At 42.6% G+C, this 25,497-nt stretch overlaps 1 protein-coding gene across 1 annotated transcript in view; it reads right to left on the bottom strand.

Annotated features, from left to right (window-relative positions):
- vps8 (VPS8 subunit of CORVET complex) overlaps positions 1-25,497 on the bottom strand; it is a 79,665-nt gene that overhangs the window by 47,961 nt on the left and 6,207 nt on the right. Inside the window, exons 4-15 of the mRNA XM_037688234.1 lie at positions 20,825-20,921; positions 20,421-20,453; positions 15,342-15,396; positions 13,164-13,288; positions 12,739-12,825; positions 9,444-9,511; positions 9,128-9,281; positions 4,277-4,336; positions 2,619-2,726; positions 2,310-2,390; positions 1,988-2,158; positions 820-894 (exon numbers count right to left, since the gene is read on the bottom strand). Of these exons, the coding sequence (XP_037544162.1) occupies positions 820-894; positions 1,988-2,158; positions 2,310-2,390; positions 2,619-2,726; positions 4,277-4,336; positions 9,128-9,281; positions 9,444-9,511; positions 12,739-12,825; positions 13,164-13,288; positions 15,342-15,396; positions 20,421-20,453; positions 20,825-20,921 (1,114 nt within the window). The remainder of the gene's footprint in view (positions 1-819; positions 895-1,987; positions 2,159-2,309; positions 2,391-2,618; positions 2,727-4,276; positions 4,337-9,127; positions 9,282-9,443; positions 9,512-12,738; positions 12,826-13,163; positions 13,289-15,341; positions 15,397-20,420; positions 20,454-20,824; positions 20,922-25,497) is intronic.

Raw genomic sequence — 25,497 nt, 5'->3', positions numbered from 1 at the left:
TCATCTAGTCATCATAGTCCATGGGGACTCATGTCTGACCACATCTGTTAACCTGTCATCATCACTGCAGACAAGGAGGGGCTCAGAGATGATCCCTTGAACCCATTTGTCACTTCCACTATATCACCACGGTCTTATTGTCCTTGTCCATGTTCTGAACTAAACTCACAGAATTCTTTACCACACTTGACTTCCTCATACAGTCCTTTTTTTGGCACCCTATTATATGCTTTCTCTAAATCCACAAAACCAGAAACAATTAAATAAAAATACACTCATTATAAAATATTTTTTGGGATATTTTTGTAAAAATCCCTCTGTATAGTTTGTGTGAAAACTGTAAATGTCATGTGCTGCTTTGAGTCTTTGGGATGTTTGAATTTAATTGGTTATTCAGGATTGCTCCTATTTAAGTCAGAGTCCAACTGTTAGAATTGTTTTTGTCTGATGAAGGTCTAGTCATGAAAATATCATGATTAATTCCTACTGCAGGTTTATCAGTGTACAGGAGTTTAATATAGCTTTTCTGGATAAACTGAATTATGAAATAAGATCAAAAGAAAATCTATTTAAAAGCTATTTCTTTGTTTTTTTTGGTGAGTGTGTGTGTAAGATATAGAGTAGACAAACCAGAGAACACCAACTATCTGCTACTGGAGTCATACAGTTTATATTGAAACTGATTTGATCTCTGTAACAAAAATCTGTAACTAATAAAATATTTCTATACATTTATTGTTGAACACCAGTGTGACGTTTCTGGTGTTTACTGCTCTCCTAAAGCGTGCATATATAAAGACAAACAGTAGAAAACCCTACCTTGGTGCCCAAACAGATAATCTGACCAGCATAACTGGAAAGTGACTGATAACAGGCCTTTTCTCCAACTAATGCCTAGAAAAAAAGATACACAAAAAAAAACCATTGAAATTATATTTAAATCACATAATTTCCAATCGCAGACTCGTGAAGCCTAATGTCTTGAGTTAAACTTTGAAGAGAAACTTTGTTCACGTTCTGTGATTTTACACAAAACTGGAAATTCGCTCCTTTGAGACTACAGGTTCGGTGGCCTCAGGATTCCATCTCTGATCTTTGCAGATGATGTGGTCCTGTTGGCGTCATCTTGCCGTGATCTCCAGCTCTCACTGGAGCGGTTAGCAGCTGAGTGTGAAGCGGCTGGGATGAGAATCAGCACCCCCAAATCTGAGGCCATGGTCCTCAACAGGAAAAGGGTGGCTTGCTCTCTCCAGATCGAGGGTGAGGTTCTGCCTCAAGTAGAGGAGTTCAAGTATCTCTGGGTTTTGTTCAAGAGTGAGGGAGGAATGAAGCGTGAGATTGACAGACGGATTGGTGCAGCGCCTGCAGTATTGCGGACTCTGTACCGGTCCGTTGTGGTGATGAGAGAGCTGAGCTGTAAGGCAAAGCTCTCTGTTCACTGGTCAGTCTATGTTCCTACACTCACCTATGGTCACGAGCTCTGGGTAGTGACCGAAAGAATGAGGTCGTGGATACAAGCGGTTGAAATGAGTTTCCTTCGCAGGGTAGCTGGACTCTCCCTTAGAGATAGGGTGAGAAGTTCGGTTATCCGGGAGAGACTAGAACCGCTGGAGAGAGAGTAGAACCGCTGCTCCTCCACATCGAGAGGAGCCAATTGAGCTGGTTCAGGCATCTGCTAAGGATGCCCCCTGGACGCCTCCCTAGGGAGGTGCTTTGGGCATGTTCGACTGGGAGGAGATCCCGGAGAAGACCCAGGACACGCTGGAGAGACTATGTCTCTCGGTTGGCCTGGGAACACCTTGGAATCCTCCCAGAAGAGCTGGAAGAGGTGGCTGTGGAAAAAGATGTCTGGACGGATGGATGGATAGCTACTAATGATTATTTTTTATTTCAAGTCCTATTCATTGTCTTAAACATGACACTATTATTGATCCAAAACATATGAATGTTGACTTGTGGTCATGCTTCCCACTACCTTCTCCCTCACCAGAGCCTGGGAGACGTTCCCTCCAGTGGCCAGTGATTTGAAATGTCTGCTGTTATAGACCAGCTGCACCTGCTCCAAGTCCAGAGTCTCCAGAACTACCTGGGAGGACCGGTCCACCACTTGCAGCTTCTCATGGCTGTCCACCAGAACCAGAGTAGAACTGTTGATCCACTGCAGGGAAACAGTGACAAGGGAACCACCAGTTTTATCTTCTTCTTACAAATACAGTGCAATGTTAATACTGTAATAGAGGAAACTGCAGTATTCATAAGTAAAAGAGGTCAAAGCATTGAAAGTGATCCACTAAACTTAATTTATTTACATTTAGGCTGATGATGTCACAGCTGAGGTGAAGTTGTCTTTGCTTGATAACATGGATGGTGCCCACCTCCTCCTTTTTTACCTGAACAGATAATATTGCATAAAAATTATTTTCTAGAAAAAAAACTGAAAGCAAAGAGACAACAAGAACATTTTTATTTATTTTTATTTTATTCAAAGCCTTACTTGTAAGCCTGCAAGTTCAGAGTGCATTGTCATGAATATAGATGACGCAGGTAGAAAAACAATATATAAAGGTAAAAACATTAGGTCTATCAATTTGCAGGTTAAGATGAGACTGAGCAGATACCAGCAGGAAGTGGACCGTGTCTCCTTTACAAAAGGCAAGAATCGGGTTGTAGGTCTTCTGAACAGGAACAAACTGCCAGGCCAGCTGAGGAACACTGGATGGATCAGACTTAACAAAGAGGGTTCATCAAAATATTAGACATTGAGTTAAAAAAATATTCTTGAAAACAAAACAGTTAATATAAAAAAGTCAATTTTATTTTGTCAAGAATCATTTGCTGACATTAAATGGACAGTTCTCATTCATAGCATTAGTTTTCATGTCTCATTATGTGATACAGCTGCTTAGTCTTAAATAAATGCTTCTGAGGAATGTGTGTGTGTGTGTGTGTGTGTGTGTGTGTGTGTGTGTGTGTGTGTGTGTGTGTGTGTGTGTGTGTGTGTGTGTGTGTGTGTGTGTGTGTGTGTGTGAGGGGGGTATCCCATGAGACATCAACAAGAATGCTATGAACGAGAACAGAGGTTACGCAAGTAACATAAAGTTCGGCCATTTTGAAGTTGTGTTCTGTGTACACGTAATAAATAACTACAGTAAGTCAACAAAGTCCATGCTCAATAATCCAGGTATACAATCCAACAATTTTCAGTCAGGTCATCTGGACAGTTTCTTTTTTTTTTTTTGTGCTGAAACGTTTCACCTTCCATCCAGAAGGCTTCATCAGTCAAGGAAACACACAACACAAAACTGATTCTTCCCCCAACAGTTTACTCCAAAGTGGAACAAACCAGTTATGTTGTGGCTAAGATGGTGTCTTTGGCACGCCCCCTCCTCCGGTGCCGGCCCTCTCTCTCATCAACAGTCAAAAACAAAAGAAAATGTCCAGATGACCTGACTGAAAATTGTTGGATTGTATACCTGGATTATTGAGCATGTACTTTGTTGGTTTTGAACCAGTTTGACATGACTGTCAACAAGGGAGAGAGCAGGCACTGGAGGAGGGGGCGTGACAAAGACACCATCTTAGCACCAACATAACTGGTTTGTTCCCCTTTGGAGTAAGCTGTTGGGGGAAGAATCAGTTTTGTGTTGTGTGTTTCCTTGACTGATGAAGCCTTCTGGATGGAAGGTGAAACATTTCAGTACAAAAAAAACAACAAAAAAAAGAAACTGTCCAGATGACCGGACTGAAAATTGTTGAACTACAGTAAGTGTACTGTCTACAAGCATACAGTGTGAAAGCTGAGTGCTAAGTGACTTTGCTGAAAGTTGTAGTTTATTCCAACAATTTTTTTTACCCATCAAAAAATAGCAAAAGGATAACTAAAACCAGCAGCAGCAGAACAAGAAAGAAAAGCTAAAAGTAGCAAATAGCTAGCAAAAGGCTAACTAAAAGTAAAAGTACCAAAAAGATAGTCTAGCTAAAAGTAACAAAAGGTTATCTGAAAGATAAAATTAGAAGAACAATAGCTAAACACTACAGTGCAATCAGCAGCAAATTGTATACAAAAAGTTTATAATACACTGAACGGCTCACATTCCTAAAAAGACATGACCTAAAAATCAAACAGAAAAGCAGTCTATCACTAATAGCATCAGACAAAAACATTATCAAATCTAAATAGTTGTTTTCACTGGACCACTAGAGTCAACTTCTATTTAATTAAAGTAATTATTGCTCACAAACATTATCAATATGAACAAAAAGAGAACAATCAGACCTTGGAGTAAGGAAAAGTCATCCAGACATTCAACGTGGGCTTGAGTCCAATGACCAAAATCTGGTGAATGGAAACCAAAAAGGAAAAACAATCAGAGTTAACGTTTAATTAAGCGGATAAACTAAGGTAAGAAGATCAACTAAAGCTAGAAAAATCCCACAGGAATACAATTATACAACTTAAAATTATTATTTTTTTCCAAAAAACACTGCTGTTACCAAAATAGACAATAGAGAAAATACCTAAAGCCAGTATACAAGCTTTACAAAGAGTGTTTAATCTTTTGTTCTACAACAATGGAAAGACAGCCTTTGGTTAGCATGTGGATTTCAAAAAGTCCCTAAAATAATACACCGTATTTTCCGGCCTACCCCTTCCTGGGCTGCCACCTTACCATGGTGGAGGGGTTTGAGTGTCCCAATGATCCTTGGAGCTATGCTGTCAGGGGCTTTATGCCCCTAGTAGGGTCACCCATGGCAGACAGGTCCTAGGTGAGGGACTAGACAAAGTGCAGCCCAAAGACCCCAATGATGAGAAACACAAATGGACCTAGTGTTCCCTTGCCCGGACGTGGGTCACCGGGGCCCCACTCTGGAGCCAGGCCTGGAGGTGGGGCACGTGGGCGAGCGCCTGGTGGCCGGGCTTTTACCCATGGAGCTCGGCCGGGCACAGCCCGAAGAGGAGACGTGGGTCCCCCTTCCCATGGGCTCACCACCTGTGGGAGGGGCCAAAGGGGTCGGGTGCAATGTGGGATGGGTGGTAGCCGAGGGCGGGGACCCTGGCGGTCTGATCCTCGGCTACAGAAGCTGGCTATTGGGATGTGGAATGTCACCTCACTGGTGGGGAAAGAGCCTGAGCTGGTGTGTGAGGCTGAGAGGTTCCGGCTAGAAATAGTCGGACTCACCTCTACGCATGGCTCGGGCTCTGGAACCAGTTTCCTTGAGAGGGGCTGGACACTCTTCCACTCTGGAGTTGCCCCTGGTGAGAGGCGCCGAGCAGGCGTGGGCGTACTTATTGCCCCCCAACTTGGTGCCTGTGTATTGGGGTTCACCCCGGTGAATGAGAGGGTGGCCTCCCTCCGCCTACGTGTGGGGGGACGGGTTCTGACTGTCGTTTGTGCTTATGCACCAAACGGCAGTTCAGATTATCCACCCTTTCTGGAGTCCTTGGAGGGGGTACTGGAAAGTGCACCTTCTGGGGACTCCCTTGTTCTGCTGAGGGACTTCAATGCTCATGTGGGCAATGACAGTGAGACCTGGAGGGATGTAGTTGGGAGGAACGGCCCCCCTGATCTGAACCAGAGTGGTGTTCTGTTGTTGGACTTCTGTGCTCGTCATGGATTGTCAATAACGAACACCTTGTTCAAGCATAAGGGTGTCCATATGTGCTCTTGGCACAAGGACACCCTAGGCCGCAGTTCGATGATCGACTTTGTCATTGTCTCATCTGATCTGCGGCCACATGTCTTGGACACTCGGGTGAAGAGAGGGGCGGAGCTGTCAACTGATCACTACCTGGTGGTGAGTTGGCTCCGATGGTGGGGGAGGATGCCGGTCAGACCTGGCAGACCCAAACGTATTGTGAGGGTTTGCTGGGAACGTCTGGCAGAGTCTCCTGTGAGACGGAGTTTCAACTCCCACCTCCGGGAGAACTTTGAACATGTTCCGAGGGAGGTGGGGGACATTGAGTCTGAGTGGACCATGTTTCGTGCCTCTATTGTCGAGGCGGCTTACCAGAGCTGCGGCCGCAAGGTTGTCGGTGCCTGTCGCGGCGGCAACCCTCGAACCCGATGGTGGACACCGTCGGTGAGGGATGCTGTCAGGCTGAAGAAGGAGTCCTATCGGGCCTTTTTGGCCTGTGGGACCCCGGAAGCAGCTGATTGGTACTGGCAGTCCAAGCGACATGCGGCTCGGGTGGTTGCTGAGGCAAAAACTCGGGCATGGGAGGAGTTCGGAGAGGCCATGGAGAACGACTTCTGCACGGCTTCGAGACGATTCTGGTCCACCATCCGGCGTCTCAGGGGGGGAAAGCAGTACGCCACCAACACTGTTTATAGTGGGAGTGGTGTGCTGCTGACCTCAACTCGGGATGTTGTGGGTCGGTGGGCGGAATACTTTGAAGACCTCCTCAATCCCACCGACACGTCTTCCACTGAGGAAGCGGAGCCTGGGGACTCTGGGTCGGGCCCTCCAATCTCTGGTGCTGAGGTCACCGAAATGGTTAAAAAGCTCCTCGGTGGCAGGGCCCCAGGGGTGGATGAGATCCGCCCAGAGTTCCTTAAGGCTCTGGATGTTGTAGGGTTGTGTTGGCTTACGCGACTCTGCAATATTGCGTGGACATCGGGGGAAGTTCCCCTGGATTGGCAGACCGGGGTGGTGGTCCCCCTATTCAAAAAGGGGGACCGTAGAGTGTGTTCCAACTACAGGGGAATCACGCTCTTAAGCCTCCCTGGTAAGGTCTATTTGAGGGTTCTGGAGAGGAGGGTCCGTCGGATAGTCGAACCTCGGATTCAGGAGGAACAGTGCGGTTTTCGTCCTGGCCGTGGAACACTGGACCAGCTCTACACTCTCAGCAGGTTCCTGGAGGGTGCGTGGGAGTTTGCCCAACCAGTCTACATGTGCTTTGTGGACTTGGAGAAGGCGTTCGACCGCGTCCCTCGGGGGGCCCTGTGGGGGGCCCTGTGGGGGGTACTCTGGGAGTATGGGGTACCGGGCCCTTTGATACGGGCTGTTAGGTCCCTGTATGACCGGTGTCAGAGCCTGGTCCGCATCGTCGGCAGTAAGTCGGGCTTGTTCCCGGTGAGAGTTGGACTCCGCCAAGGTTGCACTTTGTCACCGATTCTGTTCATAACTTTTATGGACAGAATTTCTAGGCGCAGCCAAGGTGTTGAGGGGATCCGTTTTGGATTGCGTCTCTGCTTTTTGCAGATGATGTGGTCTTATTGGCTTCATCAGATCGTGATCTACAGCTTTCGCTGGAGCGGTTCGCAGCCGAATGCGATGCGGCCGGGATGAAGATCAGTTCCTCCAAATCCGAGGCCATGGTCTTGAGCCGGAAAAGGGTAGATTGCCCTCTCCGGGTCAGGGAGGAGGTCCTACCCCAAGTGGAGGAGTTCAAGTATCTTGGGGTCTTGTTCACGAATGAGGGAAAAATGGAGCGTGAGATCGATAGGCGGATAGGTGCAGCGTCTGCAGTGAAGAGGGCGCTGTACAGGTCTGTCGTGGTGAAGAGAGAGCTGAGTCAAAAGGCGAAGCTCTCAATTTACCGATAGAGCTACGTTCCCACCTTCATCTACGGTCACGAGCTTTGGGTTATGACCGAAAGAATGAGATCTCGGATACAAGTGGCCGAAACGAGTTTTCTCCGCAGGGTGTCTGGGCTCTCCCTTAGAGACAGGGTGAGAAGCTCGATCATCCGGGAGGGACTCGGAGTAGAGCCGCTGCTTCTCCACGTCGAGAGGAGCCAGTTGAGGTGGCTTGGGCATCTGTTTAGGATGCCTTCTGGACGCCTCCCTGGTGAGGTGTTCCGGACACGTCCCACCGGAAGGAAGCCCAGAGGAAGACCCAGGACATGCTGGAGGGACTATGTTTCTCGGCTGGCCTGGGAACGCCTCGGGATTCCCCCGGAAGAGCTGGCCCAAGTGGCTGGGGAGAGGGAAGTCTGGGCCTCCCTACTTAGGCTGCTACCCCCGCGACCCGACCCTGGATAAGCGGAAGAAAATGGATGGATGGATGGATGGATTTTCCGGCCTATACGTTGCAGCCATAGCCTGCCACCTTCATCCAGCTCGCTTGGAGCAACCGTCAAATCAGCTTCATTTTGCTGCACCGCCCCAGAGAAATGCAGCTAATTTGACCATTGAAATACATTTATTAATAAAGGTTCAACTGAGACACACCTATACTATAATGTCGAGCAAACAAATAATTGTTTTTAGGTGCTTATCTTGTTAAATTTCAAAGAAATGCACAGCGTTCCTCCTTCCTGAATTCCTCCCTCTGCGTGCTCCCGGAGCACCGAGGGACCGAATACTTTTGAAATGTAGCTGATTTTACTATTACAGTGCATTTATTAAATAAAAGTTCAACTGAGACACACCTTTACCATAAAGTTGAATAAACAAATAATTGTTTTAAGGTGTTTATTTTGTTAATTTTGAAGAAATTCACAGCGAGTCGTCCATCTGCGCGTTCCTGCTTCCGCGTATCAACTTTTGAAATACAGCTCATTTGACCGTCAAAGTGCACTTATTAAGGAAAAGTTCAACTGAGACACACCTTTACTATAATTTCAAGCAAACAATTGTATTTAGGTGTTAATCTTGTTAAATTCTTGTTAAAATCCTCCCATGCACGCTCCCGCGACCGCCATTTGGCAGCCAATTTAGCACAACACCGGCCCACATTTCTGGGTTGTCAGCGGGGACGAGTAACAAACGCGACGCGTAACAAATGCGACGCGTAACAAAAATGCGACGCGTCAGCGGTGACGCATAACAGATGTGACGTATACGGAGAAGTGACAAATTTATGTTTTTTCCACTTTTTTAGACAAATTTGGACTGATGCAACTTATAGGGCGGTGCGACGTGTACGGGAGAAAATACGATAAATAAAAAGTTGCTTTTGAAAAAATAAATTCATAAATGCAAAATACTTCCAAAGTCAATGAGTAAGCATAAAAATAACTTGAGGCTGTAATGTTTGAGTTTTTCACTGGTATTTAATGTACGTCATGGCAGAAGAATGTCACTGATGAAAGACTTATTTAACCACCAACTTAAATGATGACTGATGATGTCTGACATGACTGAGCAGCCGTGTGACTGACGTGTGTGACGACATTATGTACCTTTGTGAGGGAGGCCATAGCCAGCAGAGAGTAGCATGTTATGGGATGATCTCTGAAATCTGGAGGAGCCCGTAAAGGTTCAACACAGCACACCTCTCCTTTAGAACCACTGAAGAGGCATCGAGAGTCACAAGAGCGCATCCCCATTACCCTCCTGGAAACAGAAAGACCACACAACTAAAATAAGAGCGTAATAAGATATTTCAATCACACAAATTCTTCAGCTCATCTTTCTCTGAGCGTTTTGTCATTATGAAGAACTGATTAGGTGTGTCTATGTTTAGTGTGTATTTTAGTTGAGAGCAAATGAATTTACCTGAAAGTCAGTTCAAACACAGATCCTCCACTGTCGTTGCACACTGCCAACGTTGGGTCATCTGTGAACTACAAACAAAAAAAAGGAAAGAACCAGGGTCAGAAACCAGATGAGGTAGGATGGGATGCCACCTACCTAACAACAAACCCTCTGGGACACAATCTAACTGTGGGTGGTTGACCAGAGCAGGATGTGACTGGGAAGAAAAGTGTCTCTGGAACAACAAAGTTCATGCTCAATCATCCAGGTACCAAATCCAATAATTCTCAGCCGGGTCATCTGTACAGTCTATGGAACAATTTACAGGTAGTTCAGGAGTGCAGAGTTTAGCTCAGTTCAATTAATTTCACTTCACTGCAACTCAGTTTAACTTAACAATTTAATTTAGCTCAATTCAGCTCAACTGAATTACACAAGTCAAGTTTATTTGATTCAACAAAACAATTATTCTCTGTGCAGTGTAACTCTCTTTAGTTCAAATTTCAAGGATTCAAGGTTCAATGATTCATGGTTCTTTATTTGTCGTACACACCGCATGTGGTACGTGTGGTGGAACAAAATTATGTGCAGGGTCCTAGTTACATCCAACAAAAGTATTAACATGTCAAAGAAAAACAGTAATAAGATCTAAGATATGAACTAAGAAAAACGTTAACTAAAAATACACTAGGCACTAGTAGTATAAAAACAATCAACATAATATGCCGAACAGCAGCATGAACATGAGTCTGTGTGAGCAGATGAGAACGCATGAAGACAGCAACATTGAAACAGATCAGCAGCAACATTGAAACAGATCAGCAGCAACATGATGTGATTTTTCACAATGATTATTCTGGTTAGAGATTCATGAGTCCAACAGCCTCAGGGTAGAAGCTGTTCCTCAGTCTAGTGGTTCTACACTTAATCCTCCTCAACCTCCTTCCTGAGGGGAGTGGGGCAAAAGTGTGTGTGCTGGATGAGTGGGGTCCTTCATGATGCAGATGGCTCTCTTCCTGCATCTGGAGGTGTAGATGTCTGCGATGGTGGGGAGACTGACTCCAACAAACTTCTGTGCAGCCTTCACCACTCTCTGCAAAGCTTTTCTTTGCTTTTCAGATTTGTTTATTTCAATCCAGACATAAATTGTTTGTCTACTGGTAGTTTGCAGTACAAAACCACAAAAATGTAAAAAGGTCAAATTTAAGTCTTATAAGTCTTTTAAGCTCAGATCATTGAATTTATAACTCTATTACATTTGGTGTAACTGGCTCAAAGCATAAATGCGCTAATTGTTGTATTGCAACGCCATCAACATTATATTTGGGTTCTGTGAGCTCTCTTTTCATTGCTTGGCTCACTTCTAAAGGTCTTGCCTTACATTTTTAGCTTGTTTGGTTGATTTTTATCTTATTTCATTACCTAACATTAATATTTACTTCTACACAACCCTGACAAATTTTAAAACCTCCTCTGGTATTATTTCAGTCCTTGCTTGGTGTGGCTCCTTTATTATTTATTTATTTTTCATTATTATTTATAAATTAAACTATTTAAAGGGGTGGCTGAGATTCACCTGGAGTTCCTTAAGGCTCTGAATGTTGTAGAGTTGAGCTGGCTTACACGACTCTGCAATATTGCATGGACATCGGGGGCAGTTCCCCTGGATTGGCAAAACGGGGTGCTGGTCCCCCTATTCAGAAAGGGGGACTGTAGAGTGTGTTCCAACTACAGGGGATCACTCTCTTAAGCCTCCCTGTTAAGGTCTATTCAGGAGTTCTGGAGAGGAGGGTCCATCGGATAGTCGAACCTCAGATTCAGGAGGAGCAGTGCGGTTTTCGTCCTGGTCATGGAACACTGGACCAGCTCTACACCCTCAAGGGTGCGTGGGAGTTTGCCCAACCGGTCTACGTGTGCTTTGTGGACTTGGAGAAGGCGTTCGACCACGTCCCTCAGGGAGCCCTGTGGGAGCCCTGTGGGAGGTACTCTGGGAGTATGGGGTACCAGGCCCTTTAATACGGGCTGTTAGGACCCTGTATGACCGGTGTCAGAGCCTGGTCCGCATTGCCAACAGTAAGTCGGGCTCGTTCCCAGTGAGAGTTGGACTTCGCCAAGGTTGCCCTTTGTCACGATTCTGTTCATAACTTTTATGGACAGAATTTCTAGGCGCAGCCAAGGTGTTGAGGGGGTCCGTTTTGGTGGCCTTAGGATCACTTCTCTGCTTTTTGCAGATGATGTGGTCCTATTGGCTTCATCAAGTCGGGATCTACAGCTTTTGCTGGAGCGGTTAGCAGCTGAGTGTGACGTGGCCGAGATGATGATCAGTTCCTCCAAATCCGAGGCCATGGTCTTGAGCCGGAAAAGGGTAGAGTGCCCTCTCCGGGTCGGGGAGGAGGTCCTTCCCCAAGTGGAGGGGTTCAAGTATCTCGGGGTCTTGTTCATGAATGAGGGAAAAATGGTATCTCGGGGTCTTGTTCATGAATGAGGGAAAAATGGAGCGTGAGATCGATAGGTGGATAGGTGCAGCGTCTGCAGTGAAGCGGGCGCTGTACAGGTCTGTTGTGGTGAAGAGAGAGCTGAGTCAAAAGGCGAAGCTCTCAATTTGCCGGTTGATCTACGTTCCTACCCTCATCTATGGTCATGAGCTTTGGATTGTGACCGAAAGAACAAGATCTTGGATACAGGCAGCCGAAATGAGTTTTCTCCGCAGGGTGTCTGGGCTCTCCCTTAGAGATAGGGTGAGAAGCTTGGTCATCTGGGAGGGACTCAGAGTACAGCCATTGCTTCTCTACATCGAGGGGAGCCAGTTAAGGTGGCTCGGGCATCTGGTTAGGATGCCCCCTGGAAGCCTCCCTGGTGAGGTGTTCCAGACAGTTCCCACCAGGAGGAGACCCAGAGGAAGACCCAGGACACACTGGAGAGACTATGTTTCTCGGCTGGCCTGGGAACGCCTCGGGATTCCCCCGGAGGAGCTGGCCCAAGTTGGGCCTCCCTACTTAGGCTGCTACCCCCGCGTCCCAACCCCGGATAAGCGGAAGAAAATGGATGGATTGATGGATGGATGGATGGATGGATGGATAGATAAACTATTTATTTTCATTATTATATTTTATTATTATTCATTCTCACATTCTCACATTTATAAAGCAGAAAATAAAATGTTCCCTTTCAAGAAAATATAAAATTGTCCTTAAGTTATTTTAAGATGTCTACAACAATAATTCACATAAGGACAAAACAATAATGTTAGAGGACTGAAAGGGGAAGGCAAACACAAAAGTAACAGAACAGGACTTGAACCTAGACCTGGACTCACCTTTACATGTAGTATAGCTGTTCCTGGAGGATGGGCATCAGTGATAGTCCTCAGAAGCTTTCCATTAGCAAGATCCCACATTGTAATCTAATTGGGAAAACAAACAAATACATGAAGCTAAAGAGACCGTTCAGTCTGTATGAATATAATACTGTAGAGTTATAAAGTGGTAATAGATGTTACCAATATGTTTCAAAATTAATTCCCAAGTTAAAAATGTCAGTAATACTACAGTATAATTACAGTATGGTAATGTCTTGATGTTGGTTGAATGTATCAGATTTACATTCAAACAAACACATTTGTAGAGTTTAAAAGAGTAAAAAAAAAAAAACAATGGACCATCACTAGGCCTAACAATGTCTTTTTTTAATGAATTCCTTATCCAGTCAACAAGACAGTAATTTCCTAAAAGTATTATTTACCTGTCCTTTAGCAAAACCACAGAGAAGACGTGAGCAGTCGTGGTTGATGCTAAGAGCAGAGATAGCACCGAACTCTGCACCCGTTGATTTATTGCCCAGACAAAGTCGCAGAGCCTGGTTTGTATCTGAAAAAAGTGGAAAAATATGTTTACCTGTCTGGACAAAGATATTAGAGGACATTTGTTTAAAAATGTGAATAGTTGGAAAAAAGAATACAAGTCGTAAATTCATTAGTACCAAACAGCCCAAACATATAGGCACCAAAATAAATGAATAAAAAATAAGAGTTGGATAACAAAATGAAACCGCTGCTCATGCATCAAAGTGGCAAAAACAAACCAAAGTTCATATAAGCTATGAGGCCCCCCAGCAGATGAAAAATAAAATGAAGAAAATGAGCAAATTCAACAGGAATGGTCATACCTTTTCCTGCTTGGCCCAGCATTTTGTCAGCGGTATAAAGAAACAAAAAGTCAAGGAAATCTAAGTCTTGAGCAAATTAAAGTCAAAACCAAGCATTGAGCATCACTCACTCTGATGTTATTTTATATTTGAGAAAAGAAGCAACATTTTTCTTTTCCAAAAACGTAAAACCTAAGTTATATTTTGTGGAGAATAAGATTAATGTAACTCAAAATAAGCCCACACTTGTGGCCCCGAGCACAGCAACACTAATGAATGCTATCGTGTTTACATCCCAGCGTGTTGGAGTGGAGTACTCCCACTAATGTCGACTATAACCAGAACCAAAAATATCCCAAATTTATCATGAACATAGAGATAATACAGTGAATGTACTCCATTCAATCCCAGGCACCAAAAGCTGTATCAGCTACTGAGGGAGTAAATGTGACTATTTGACACAGGTGCCACAAACTGTAACTCTGTAGAGTTAAACACCCTCCTGAACTGATTCCAGATCTTGAATGTCCAGACCACACTTGGGTTAGAAGTATAAGTTGATATTTGCTGTTTAAAAGGAAAATGAGAGTAAAGTAACGCAGAGGGGGAACAGATCTAATTGAGGTCCTCTCCAAAGCCACCCAGTTGGGAGCAGGAGTATCATTTCTTAACCAAAATAATAGAGCTATGATATTAGCTGCCCAGTAAGAGTGCATGAAATTAGGAAGTGACATGCCTACAAGACTACGGGGCAGATGTAAGATCTTTCTGGCAATCCATGGATGATTTTTATTCCAAAAAACATAGATTGCTGGCTGTTCAGGTTGGAAAAGAATGATTTACTAAGAAAAATTGGCAGGCTCTGAAACAAATACAGAAATTTAGGTAGAATATTCAATTTGTCAGAGTTTATTCAACCCCCCAGGATGTGAGGTAGGGTTTGCCATCTAGCAATGTCTTGCTTAAGGTTCGCCATGAGAGGTAGATAATTAGCCTTATAGAGGTTCTTATAGTCTCGTGTTATCCAAATGCAAAGGTATTAACATTTTTCAAACTAATTTTTTATGGAACAGTACCCAAAATTTTATTTTCTAGAGGTCACAGGCATCAGCTTGCTTTTCTCAAGATTAAACTTTGAGTCAGATATTCTCCCAAACTTTTGAAACAAAGTAAGTAAATCAGGAATGTTTGTGAGAAGATCTGATATATACAAAAGCATGTCATCGGCATATAAAGAAACATTATGCTCTGTGCCTAGGTGAAGGAAATCTAAATCTTGAGCAAATTAAAGTCAAAACCAAGCATTGAGCATCACTCACTCTGATGTTATTTTATATTTGAGAAAAGAAGCAACATTTTTCTTTTCCAAAAATGTAAAACCTAAGTCATATTTTGTGGAGAATAAGATTAATGTAACTCAAAATAAGCCCACCCTTGTGGCCCCGAGCACAGCAACACTAATGAATGCTATCGTGTTTACATCCCAGCGTGTTGGAGTGGAGTACTCCCACTAATGCTGACTAAAACCAGAACCAAAAAATACCCCTAACTACTGCAGGGTCACTTAAAATGACACTGAATGCTGATCCAACACATTTCTGTTCCTCTGCACAACAAGATGTTAGCAAATATCAACTGTAATAAGTGTGAAAAGTACAAACGTATATGAAAACTACTGTGCCACAACAGCTATAGGTTTAAATAAAGGGACATTGGTAAAAACTTTGTCTAAAGCTTCTACAAAGTTGTAGCAAAAGGGAACAAGTTTAAACTCACCAAAAATCAGGGCAAGACCGTGAGAAGTTCCCACAGCAATCACACCAGACATGGTCTGCACACAAAATATATACTTTACATTAGAAGCAGTTAGAAGGCACAACAGAAAACATTAAAACAAAAAGCTACAAATGACATATGTCTCCACTAGGTAAATGATGTGACTGCAAAATTATGGAATGCACTTGGAATATTATAGCCTATGAGGTCTTGCAGTCCAAGCAGTTCTTTGAGATAATGATATTCATCACACTGATAATGAAATGGTAATAACATTTTTATGCATTGTAAAGTCCTGAGGGTTTTTACTATGATGTGAGAGCTATGTTGAGCAGCAAAACAGAATCTTCATCGTTACAAAGGATGACATTTCAATTATCTAATTTACCCATAAAATATTGTTTATTCAGGAATATATTTACATTGAGCTTTTAAATTTATTAATTTGTTTTTTTATTTCTAAATAACAAAATGTTTATTTGACCAGAGATCTTTGTTTAACTTGTAAAATTCTAAACAAAATTTATGTGAGAAATACGCTCAGAAACTTCAATAAACTCACAAACCTATAATTCTTTACACCACTAAGAAGCAAACAAGACGTGGCTAAAGCAGAAAAATACTGTGAATTGTACAAAATGATACCATCAACGATGCCGTTTCCATTTTAGTATTTTGTGCAGATTTCCTGAAATGTCGTCTAGTCAAAATTTTATAAAGCACATTTAAAACAACAACTGTTACCAAAGAGATTTTTACCTTTGTACTTTTGTGCAAATACACAAAGGCAATTATTTAATTTGGTCACAGAGATGATTTGCACATAAAGGGAAAATATCAGTCTTAAATAAACTGTTTCTTTCTGTCCAGATTTAAACAATATGATATTGGACAAAAATATAAACACAACACTTTTGTTTTTGCTCCCATTTTTCATGAGCTAAACTCAAAGATCTAAGACTTACTATGTGCACAATAGGCCTTTTCTCTCAAATATTGTTCACAAATTTGTATAAATCTGTGTTAGTGAGCACTTCTGCTTTGCCGAGATATTTCATCCACCTCACAGGTGTGCCTTAGGCTGGCTACAGTAAAAGGCCACTCTAAAATGTGCAGTTTTACTGTCTTGGGGGGTCCAAGGGGTCAGAAAACCAGTCTGTTTCTGGTGTGACCACCATTTGCCTCACTCAGTGCAACACATAGAGTTGATCAGGTTGTTGATTGTGGCCTGTGGAATGTTGGTCCACTCCTCTTGTAAAATTGCTGGATATTGGCAGGAACTGGAACACACTGTCGTATCCGCCGATCCAGAGCATCCCAGAGCAAGGAATTGTGTACAGATCCTTATAGGGCCACGCATTTTCATGTTGCAACGTGGGGTGATTGTCATGGATGAAAAAAAAACAATGGGCCTCAGGATCTTCTGTATATTCAAAATGCCATCAATAAAATGCACCTGTGTTTGTTGTCCATAACATACATGTAGTGAACCTGATCTGACCTCAAATCTGATCAGATGAACAGAGACTGTTATTTCATTGATCTGCATCCAGAAATACAGTCTGAGCCATCTGGTGACTTTCTTTCTTGAATCAATCAAGTAGAAAAGACAATTCTCTATGATCATTACTATTTTACAAATGTTTGATAATCAAATTGTGTTAGTTTACTCAATGTTTACAGGTTGAAGAAAACTACTCATTTTTATTTTACATAAACAGTAAGTAATGATTTTTATTCCTCATTCAAAGAAGAAATCAGGTTAATATGCATTTCTTGATTTTCTGTCTTCAATGAGCCAAGTTTGTAAGTATGTTAAAGGTCGGTTCTCGGTCAACTAAAATGTTTACTGAGAAGAAATGTCATGTTTAAACTTTTTCAGAAGATAATAAGAGGGAGACTCCACGAAGTCTGGTTTTCTGCAATAATCTTTCTGTCTGTTGTTGAACAATCTCATTCTCTGATCAAAGCTTTGATAACATCTTACATCACAAACCACACCTCTATTCTGGTCAATCCACGAATCAGAAAGCTCTAAATTGACCCGGAAGTCAACTCATTTAAAATGTGGCAACTTCCCGGTTCTTGTTAGAGAGTGCAAAGTCTGAAGTCTGAAGCCAGACGCTGAAGATTAATGGAGCTAAAAAGAGTCTGATGCTGCAGAGCTCTGAGAGTTCCACACAGAGTGCTGAAGAGTGATGGGAGTTCAGAGTTCTTGGATGCAAACGCATTCAGGATGATCCAGAGACGTTTTGGCATTATAACTTCTGTTTGAACAACCTCGTACGACTCTCTAAGGGTTTGGCAGTTCTCACGGAGACGCTGAAAGAGTCAGAAAGGAACCCTACGCCGACGCTGATTTTATCGTCAACCAGGTAGAAGGTTCTATTTTCGACCAAGTGTACCGTGGGCAAGCTGAGATCTGATGGAGCGTGCACGTTTCTGGTCAGACAGATTAATTCCCTCACAAATCTCTCTGTAAGATAAATCTCCATCTCTTAAAATCAGTACAGATATTTTAGAAATATCTGAGGCAAAGTCCTCAATCACCGCCGTGTGATTGAAGTCCATTATCTGTGAAACTTGTCTGTTATTATTTTCATATTTTGCCAAATTAATGTAAATGTTTGATGTTAAACTTTGATTCTGAAAATAAATGACCGCATTCATTTTGATGGGTCAAAGATAAATAACGTCTCTCGTTACATTTCTGTTAAAATTCAATGCACGACATTTACACAGTCAGAAAGATGAGGAACTCGTGAAAAAGTATGAATATATATCCTATATGTCATACTACATACACGTGCCTCACAATATCCCGTATCCTCATATCCCCATATCCCCACTGCCATCATGGGCCACTCGATTCACGTTGACATCAGCAAACTGCTCACCCACACGACCTCGTCTACACAGTCTGCCCTCTGTCCTGTACAGTGAAAACTGGGATTCATCTGTGAAGAGAACACCTCTCCAACGTGACATACACCATCGAATGTGACCATTTGTCTACTCAAGTAGGTTATAACAATTTCAATTCAATTCAGTTCATTTATATAGTGCCAAGTCACAACAGAAGTCATCTCAGGGCACTGAACAGAAACATTCATTTATATAAAAACAAGTTAACATTAAAACTGCAGTTAAGTGGAGACCCCAATGAGGATGACAACCATGCAGTTGAGCTTCCCTGAATCCGTCCAGATGACCTGACTTAACTTTTTTGGACTTCCCTGAGACAGTTTCTGAAGAAATTCTTTGGTTAAGTAAACTGATTGTCGCAGCAGCTGTCTGGGTGGTTGGTCTCAGATGATCCTGGAGGTGAAGATGCTGGATGTGGAGGCCCTGGACTGATGTGGTTACACCTGGTCTGTGGTTGTGAGGTTGGTTGGATGTACTGCCAAATTATCATCTTTGGAGGTGGCTTCTGGTGGACATTCCTGCAGTCAGCATGCCATTTACACACACTCTCAAAACTTGCAACATTTGTAGCATTGTGCTGTGTAATCAAACTGCACATTTTAGAGTGGCCTTTTATTGTGGTCAGCCTAAGACACACCTGTGCAATAATCACATTGTCTTATCAGCATTTTGATCTGCCACATCTGTGAGGTGGATAGATTATCTCCGTAATGAAGAAGTGCTCACTGACACAGATTTACACAAATTTGTGAACAATGTTTGAAAGAAAAGGCCTGTGTGTACTAGTACATAGAAAAAGTCTTAGATCTTTGAGTTGAGCTCATGAAAATGGGAACAAAAACAAGTGTTTGTTTATATTTTTGTTCAGTGTAACTTAATGATTTATACAACTCTGCTACATTCTTCTCTAACTCTCATAATTGTAGCAACTACGTGTCACCTTTTTAAAGCTATTAACAAATGAAGACTAAAAAATACTAAATTGATTGTACTATTTGCCATAGTCCATAAAAGTAGATTTTGCTTGTAATTATTTTAAAAACTGTGCTATAAATTTTCACGTAGCTCATATAGCACATACTGTAGCTGGGCCCACCCTTACCAAGAATGTACTGTACTAGTTTCATTACATTTACAGGAGATAATTAATATCTGTCTCATAATGACAGTTAAGAAGATTGTGTTTGTAATTTGATCCAAAACTTAATATTAGAACAAGTAATGAGGTTTATTGTCAGCAAAGTTGGAAAAACTTCAAAAAAAGGTTAAAGACAAAAACAACTGGACTTCTATTCTGTAGCTGAATACATTTCGCTTCTCATCCGAGGAGCTTTCTCAATTCAAAGAGCAGGGAGTGTATGCGTGTGTGTGTGTGTGGGGGGGGGGGGGCGCAAGAATCTTTACCAGCATAGTTGGAGACACTCTAAACAAGTTCAAAAATATGTATGACTTAAAAAAAGTAAAGCTGTTCACTATAATTGCAAAGTGGAAATATGTATGTATGCATTTCATCACATTCTTTTTGTCCCTTTGTGGCACCCATAGTGCCTGCATAGTGTCTGTGTGCAGCTAAGCTCTGTCTAAAAGTGAGTGTTGGCTCATTTGATTGCAGCGAGCATGTGTCAGTGCAACAGATACTCCAGAAGATGGTGGCTGAGGTTATGGCCAGATACTGAAAGAAGACTAAGGTTCAGACATTACCACAAGGTCATGGAAAAACTGTGACAAGATACACTGCACCAATAATACAGTACATGTAAGAGGAAAAAAATGCCACACTATCAAAAAAAATAAGACATTCAACATTTGGTATTGTAGCTTACACCACGCTTAACCTGTGAATGCTACATACATCACAAGACATGACATTTCACAAAATGCGTCTAATTTCTTCATGTATGTGTTCCTGTAAAGTGCCCTGACACAACATTGTTGTGATTTGGCGCTATATAAATAAACTGAATTGAAATTAATTGAATGTATGGACTCGTGTAAAAGGCATTTCAACTCAATATTATAAAATTTAAATAAATAAACAAACAAATAAAAATATCACAAAAATCTGTTAGAAAGACTGAAATGGCCAACCACTTGAAACAGTCATTACATTTTTTAATGAAAGTTTAACTGTTAGTGAAATAAACATTTACTTACTATTGCTGTTGGTAGCCCAGCATCCACTTTGTCCTGAGTAAAGACAGAAATATGTCACAACTAAATATAACCTCAAATATAAATTATTTTTATGTTTCTACATTTAGCTTTACAGTATTGTGCAGACTGTGTACATGGATGTCTTTAAGTTTTAAGGAGTGACTTTCCTGTCAATAATCCGTCTTAAAGTAGGTTTAATGAAAGAAAATGATAGGATTAAGGTTACCATTAAATGTTTATATGAACTTTAAGATTATGGCAAAAGGCTAGTGTAAAGTATAAGCTCAATTAAAATATTCATGAATGGCAATGTGTGTGTGTGTGTGTGTGTGTGTGCGTGTGCGTGTGTGCGTGCATGTGCGTGTGTGCGCGCGCGCGCGCGTGTGTGTGTAAAACAGCCTTACAGCAGCAGCAACAATCTGTGCAGAGATGCCCTTCAGTAAGCTGAGTCGAAGTACCGACCCATGAACTGTGGTATTCGGATCGATTGGCTTCCTCTTTCTTCATGTTGCCACACAGACACAGAACAGCACATTGATAAAACAGACACACACACAGAAAAAAGATTTCTATTAACTTTTACAAGTACGGTAAAATACAAGGAGTGGGTACATAAACCAAATGTTTGTTTTGCTGTGTGTGAAAGTTGTCTTTCCATGGTACAGTTACAGCTGAGCTGTTGGATTATGTTTTATAGTGTTCGTCATTCAAGACAACACGAGAAAAAGCCAGCGTAGTGTGCCTAGTGTGAATGTCTTTACTTTGTGTTGATTGTGAGAGAATTTCAGAATGAAGAAACTTTGTCGTAGTTCTTACTAGAAGAAGCTTCACTTCTTTGTCATGTTGACTGTGGCATTTAAAAAACATTAAGCATTCAGTTCTCTATCATTAAAACAAATCATTAATAAACAATCATTAAAAACGACCATTTCCCTGCACTTTTTTTTTTACTTTGTCTAAATATGCAGAAAGAATACAGTCCTGTTGAATGCTGCCTTGAGATTTACTAAATAGATATAATGTTTACCATGAGGAAAGGAACCCTACTGGTAAAATAAATAATTATTCTTTTAAATAGTTTATAGTAGGCCTTTCCACAGTGTTGCTCATCAGAAGAGTTGCCAGGTTTCTCTCCTTTTTGCCATTGTATATACCATACCAATTTATTTCTAAAGCACTTAAAATACAACATAGTGGCCAACCGAAGTACTGTACAAAAATAAAAACAAACAAAAAAACAACAACAGTAAAACAATAAGACAATTAAATAAAAGTGTTTTTAAATTAGTTTTACAAACAGAAGGTGACAGGGCCTGCCTGACCTCCAGCGACAGCTCATTCCACAATTTAGGAGCCAGAGCTGAAAAGGCTCTGTCTCCTCTGGATTGATAAAAGGTTTTCGGGACTGCTAAAAGTATCTGGTCAGAGGATCTAAGAGCACGTGATGGTATGTAAAAGTGAAGCAGTTCAGACAAATAAGAAGGACTAAGACCGTTCAAAGATTTAAAAACAAACAATAGAACTTTAAAATGGATTTGAAACTGGACAGGAAGCCAATGAAGGAACAACTGGAGTGATGTGCTCACGCCTACCTGCACCAGTCAAAAATTATGCAACAGCATTTTGTACCAGCTGTAACCGTGAGAGCGAGGCCTGGCTAACTCTGATCAAAAGAGAGTTACAATAATCCAGGCGTGAAGTGATAAAAGCGTGGATTACTGTCTCTAAGTGGTTCCTAGAACTTGCTTGATTTTTTTATTTAGTTGTTGTTCAGCCAAATACAGATCACACTGTAACACACTTTGGGCAGACTCCTTCTTAAATGACACTTCCATCAAGTTGTATTTTCACAGCTTTGATCGACCCTGTGACGGACTTGCAACCTGACAAGGATGGATGGATGGATGGATGGACGGACGGACGGACGGACGGACGGACGGACGGACGGACGGACGGACGGACGGACGGACGGACGGACGGACGGATGGATGGATGGATGGATGGATGGATGGATGGATGGGATGATCCACATACCCATACTTTTTATGGTAACCAAAATGGCCTATCTGCTACTGATGACTTTGTACTCCCCACCTTCAACTTTCTACTTGTCTTGATCCACTTCAGCAGTCGCCTCAATGTGTATAATTTAATCTACTGGAGTACCATGTAAAATAAACAGATTTTAATTAATTTTAATTGTATACTTTATAGAGGCAGCACGGTGGCGTAACTGGTAGAGCTGCTGCCTCTCAGCGAGCAGGTCCTTGGTTCAAACCCTGGTCCAGGGGCCTTTCTGGGTGGAGTTTGCATGTTCTCTCCATGCATGAGTGGGCTTTCTCCGGGTACTCCGGTTTCCTCCCACAGTCCAAAAGCATGCATGTTAGGCTGATTGGTAACTCTAAATTGTCCCTAGGTGTGAGTGAGAGAGTGAATATTTGTTTGTCTCGTTTGGCTCTATGTGGCCCTGTGATGGACTTGCGACCCGTCCAGGGTGTACCCCGCCCCTCGCACAGTGATTGCTGGACATGGGCACCAGCGACCCCCGTGACCCAAAAATGGAATAAGCGGGTAAAGAAAATGGATGGATGGATGGATGGATGGATGGATGTATATTTTATATTCAATTCAATTCAAAAATACTTTAATAATCCCAGAGGAAAATTAAATGTAGTTGCAACTCATCTTACTGGTTTCATTAAAGAGTTGTTCTAGATGCTGATGCTGTGGGCAGGAAGGATCTCTTGTAGCCATCTGTCCTACAACAGATCTGAAGAAGCCTCTGACTGAAGACACTTTGTTGTATGACAGTCTGATGAAGAGGATGCTGAGGGTTGTCTATAATGTTCTTCATTTTATGAAGAATCCTTCTTTGTACAATCATCTCCAAAGGTTCTACAGGAGTCCCCAGAACTGAGCCAGCCTTCTTTATGAGCTTGTTGATCTTTTTTAAGTCACTTGCTCTGGTGCTGCTCCCCCAGCAGATGATGGCAGAAGAGACAGCGCTCTCTACAACAGACTTATAGAAGATATGCAGCATCTTGCTGCAAACACTGAAGGACTTCAGCTTCCTCAAGAAGTACAGTCTGCTCTGTCCCTTCTTGTAGACGCTTCACTGTTGCATTTCCAGTCCAGTCTATTGTCCAGGTGAACCCCAAGGTATTTATACTTCTCCACCACCTCCACTTCTTCTCCCATGATGGAAATAGGGTTGGACCTGTTCCTGTTTCTCCTGAAATCTACAATCATCTCCTTTGTTTTATTCACATTCAAGATGAGATGATTGTTTCCACACCATGCCACAAAGTGGTCCACCAGTTCCCTGTACTCAGCTTCTTGTCCATCTCTGATACACCCGACCACTGCAGAGTCATCAGAATATTTCTGCAGATGACAGGAGTCTGTTTTGTACTGGAAATCTGAGGTGTACAGAGTGAAAAGGAATGGTGAGAGTACAGTCCCCTGTGGTGCTCCTGAGCTACTGACCACCTGGTTAGACACACAACCCTTCAGTCTCACAAACTGTGGTCTGTTTGTCAGGTAGTCTTTGATCCAGGCGATTGTTGAGGCCTCCACCTGAGTCTTCTGGAATTTCTGACAAAGCAGTTCAGGCTGGATTGTGTTAAATGCACTGGAGAAATCAAAGAACATGACTCTCACAGTGCTGTCTGCCTTTTCTAGATGACAGTGAGTTTGCTGAAGCAGGTGTATGATGGCATCTTCAACTCCAAGTCCACGCTGATAAGCAAACTGCAGTGGGTCCTGATATGTGCTAGTTTGTCTAGTCAGGTAGGTCAGCAGAAGTCTCTCTAGGACCTTCATGATGTGGGATGTCAGGGCAACAGGTCTATAATCACTGAGGACTGATGGATGAGTTTTATTTGGCACTGGAACAAGACAGGATGCTTTCCACAACCCTGGAACCTTCTCCTGGGTCAGGCTAAGGTTGAAGAGGTGCTGCAGAACCCCACAGAGCTGCTCTGCACAGACCTTCAGGACTCTGGGACTGATGCCATCTGGACCTGCAGCCTTATTTTGGTTCAGTCTCTCGAGCTGCTTCCTCACCTGACTTCTAGAGACACAGAGGGGGGAGGCAAAGGAGGTATCAGCATCTTCTGATTTGGTTGAAGACCAACATGTAGAAGAAGGGTCCATGACTGAGGTGGTAGATACAGTATTTGAGGTGTGACAGGACAGCCTTGGGTCAAAGGAGGGTGGTATGTCTGTTTGGCTGTGGGCAAGAGAGGAGGATCCTGAGCTTGTTCCTGAACTGAACCTATTGAAGAACGTGTTCAGTTCATTGGCTCTGTCCAGGCTTCCATCCTTGTGATACTCCTTCTGCTTGAAGCCTGTGATCTTTTTCATCCCTGACCACACCTCTCTGATACTACTCTGTTGGAGTTTGCTTTCCAGCTTTTTCTTCTACACCTCCTTTCTGTTTCTTTTCTTATCTTGACTTTTAATTGCTTCTGTGTACTCGTGAATAATTCCCTGTCTCCCTCCCTGAAGGCTCTTTTTGCTGGTTTAGCAGTTCCTTCAGGTCAGTGGTGATCCAGGGTTTGTTACTGGGGAAGCATCTCACTGTTCTGCTGGGGATGGTGTTGTTTACACAGAAGTTTATATAGTCGGTCACTCACTCAGTCATGGCATTGATGTCCTTTCCATGTGGATCCCAGTCTGTAGTCTGAAAACAACCCCACAGGGCTTCTTCAGCTTCCATTGACCATTTTCTCACTGTTTTCTTTATTACAGGTTGCCTCTGAACAAGGGGTTTATATTTTGAGTAGAGAAACACAAGATTGTGATCTGATTTGCCAAGAGGGGGTCTTGCTTTAGCGATGTATGAATCCTTGACATTTGCATAAAACAAGTCCAGCGTTTTGTTTTCTCTGGTAGAGCAGCTGACAAACTGTTCGAATGTCAGAAGTGTAGCAGAGAGAGAGACATGATTAAAATCACCAGATATTGCAAGAAACACACTAGGGTGTTGTGTCTGTAGCTTAGCAACCTCGGAGCTGATGACATCACACACAGTCTCGGCAACAGCATTGGGTTGAATGTAAACAGTTGCCAAAAT

Source organism: Nematolebias whitei, chromosome 1 (genome assembly GCF_014905685.2).
Source record: "Nematolebias whitei isolate Nwh7 chromosome 1, NemWhi1, whole genome shotgun sequence".
Taxonomy (NCBI): Eukaryota; Metazoa; Chordata; class Actinopteri; order Cyprinodontiformes; family Rivulidae; genus Nematolebias; species Nematolebias whitei.
The sequence above is the reverse complement of the archived record's forward strand: the minus strand, read 5'-3'. Positions and strand labels throughout refer to the sequence as shown.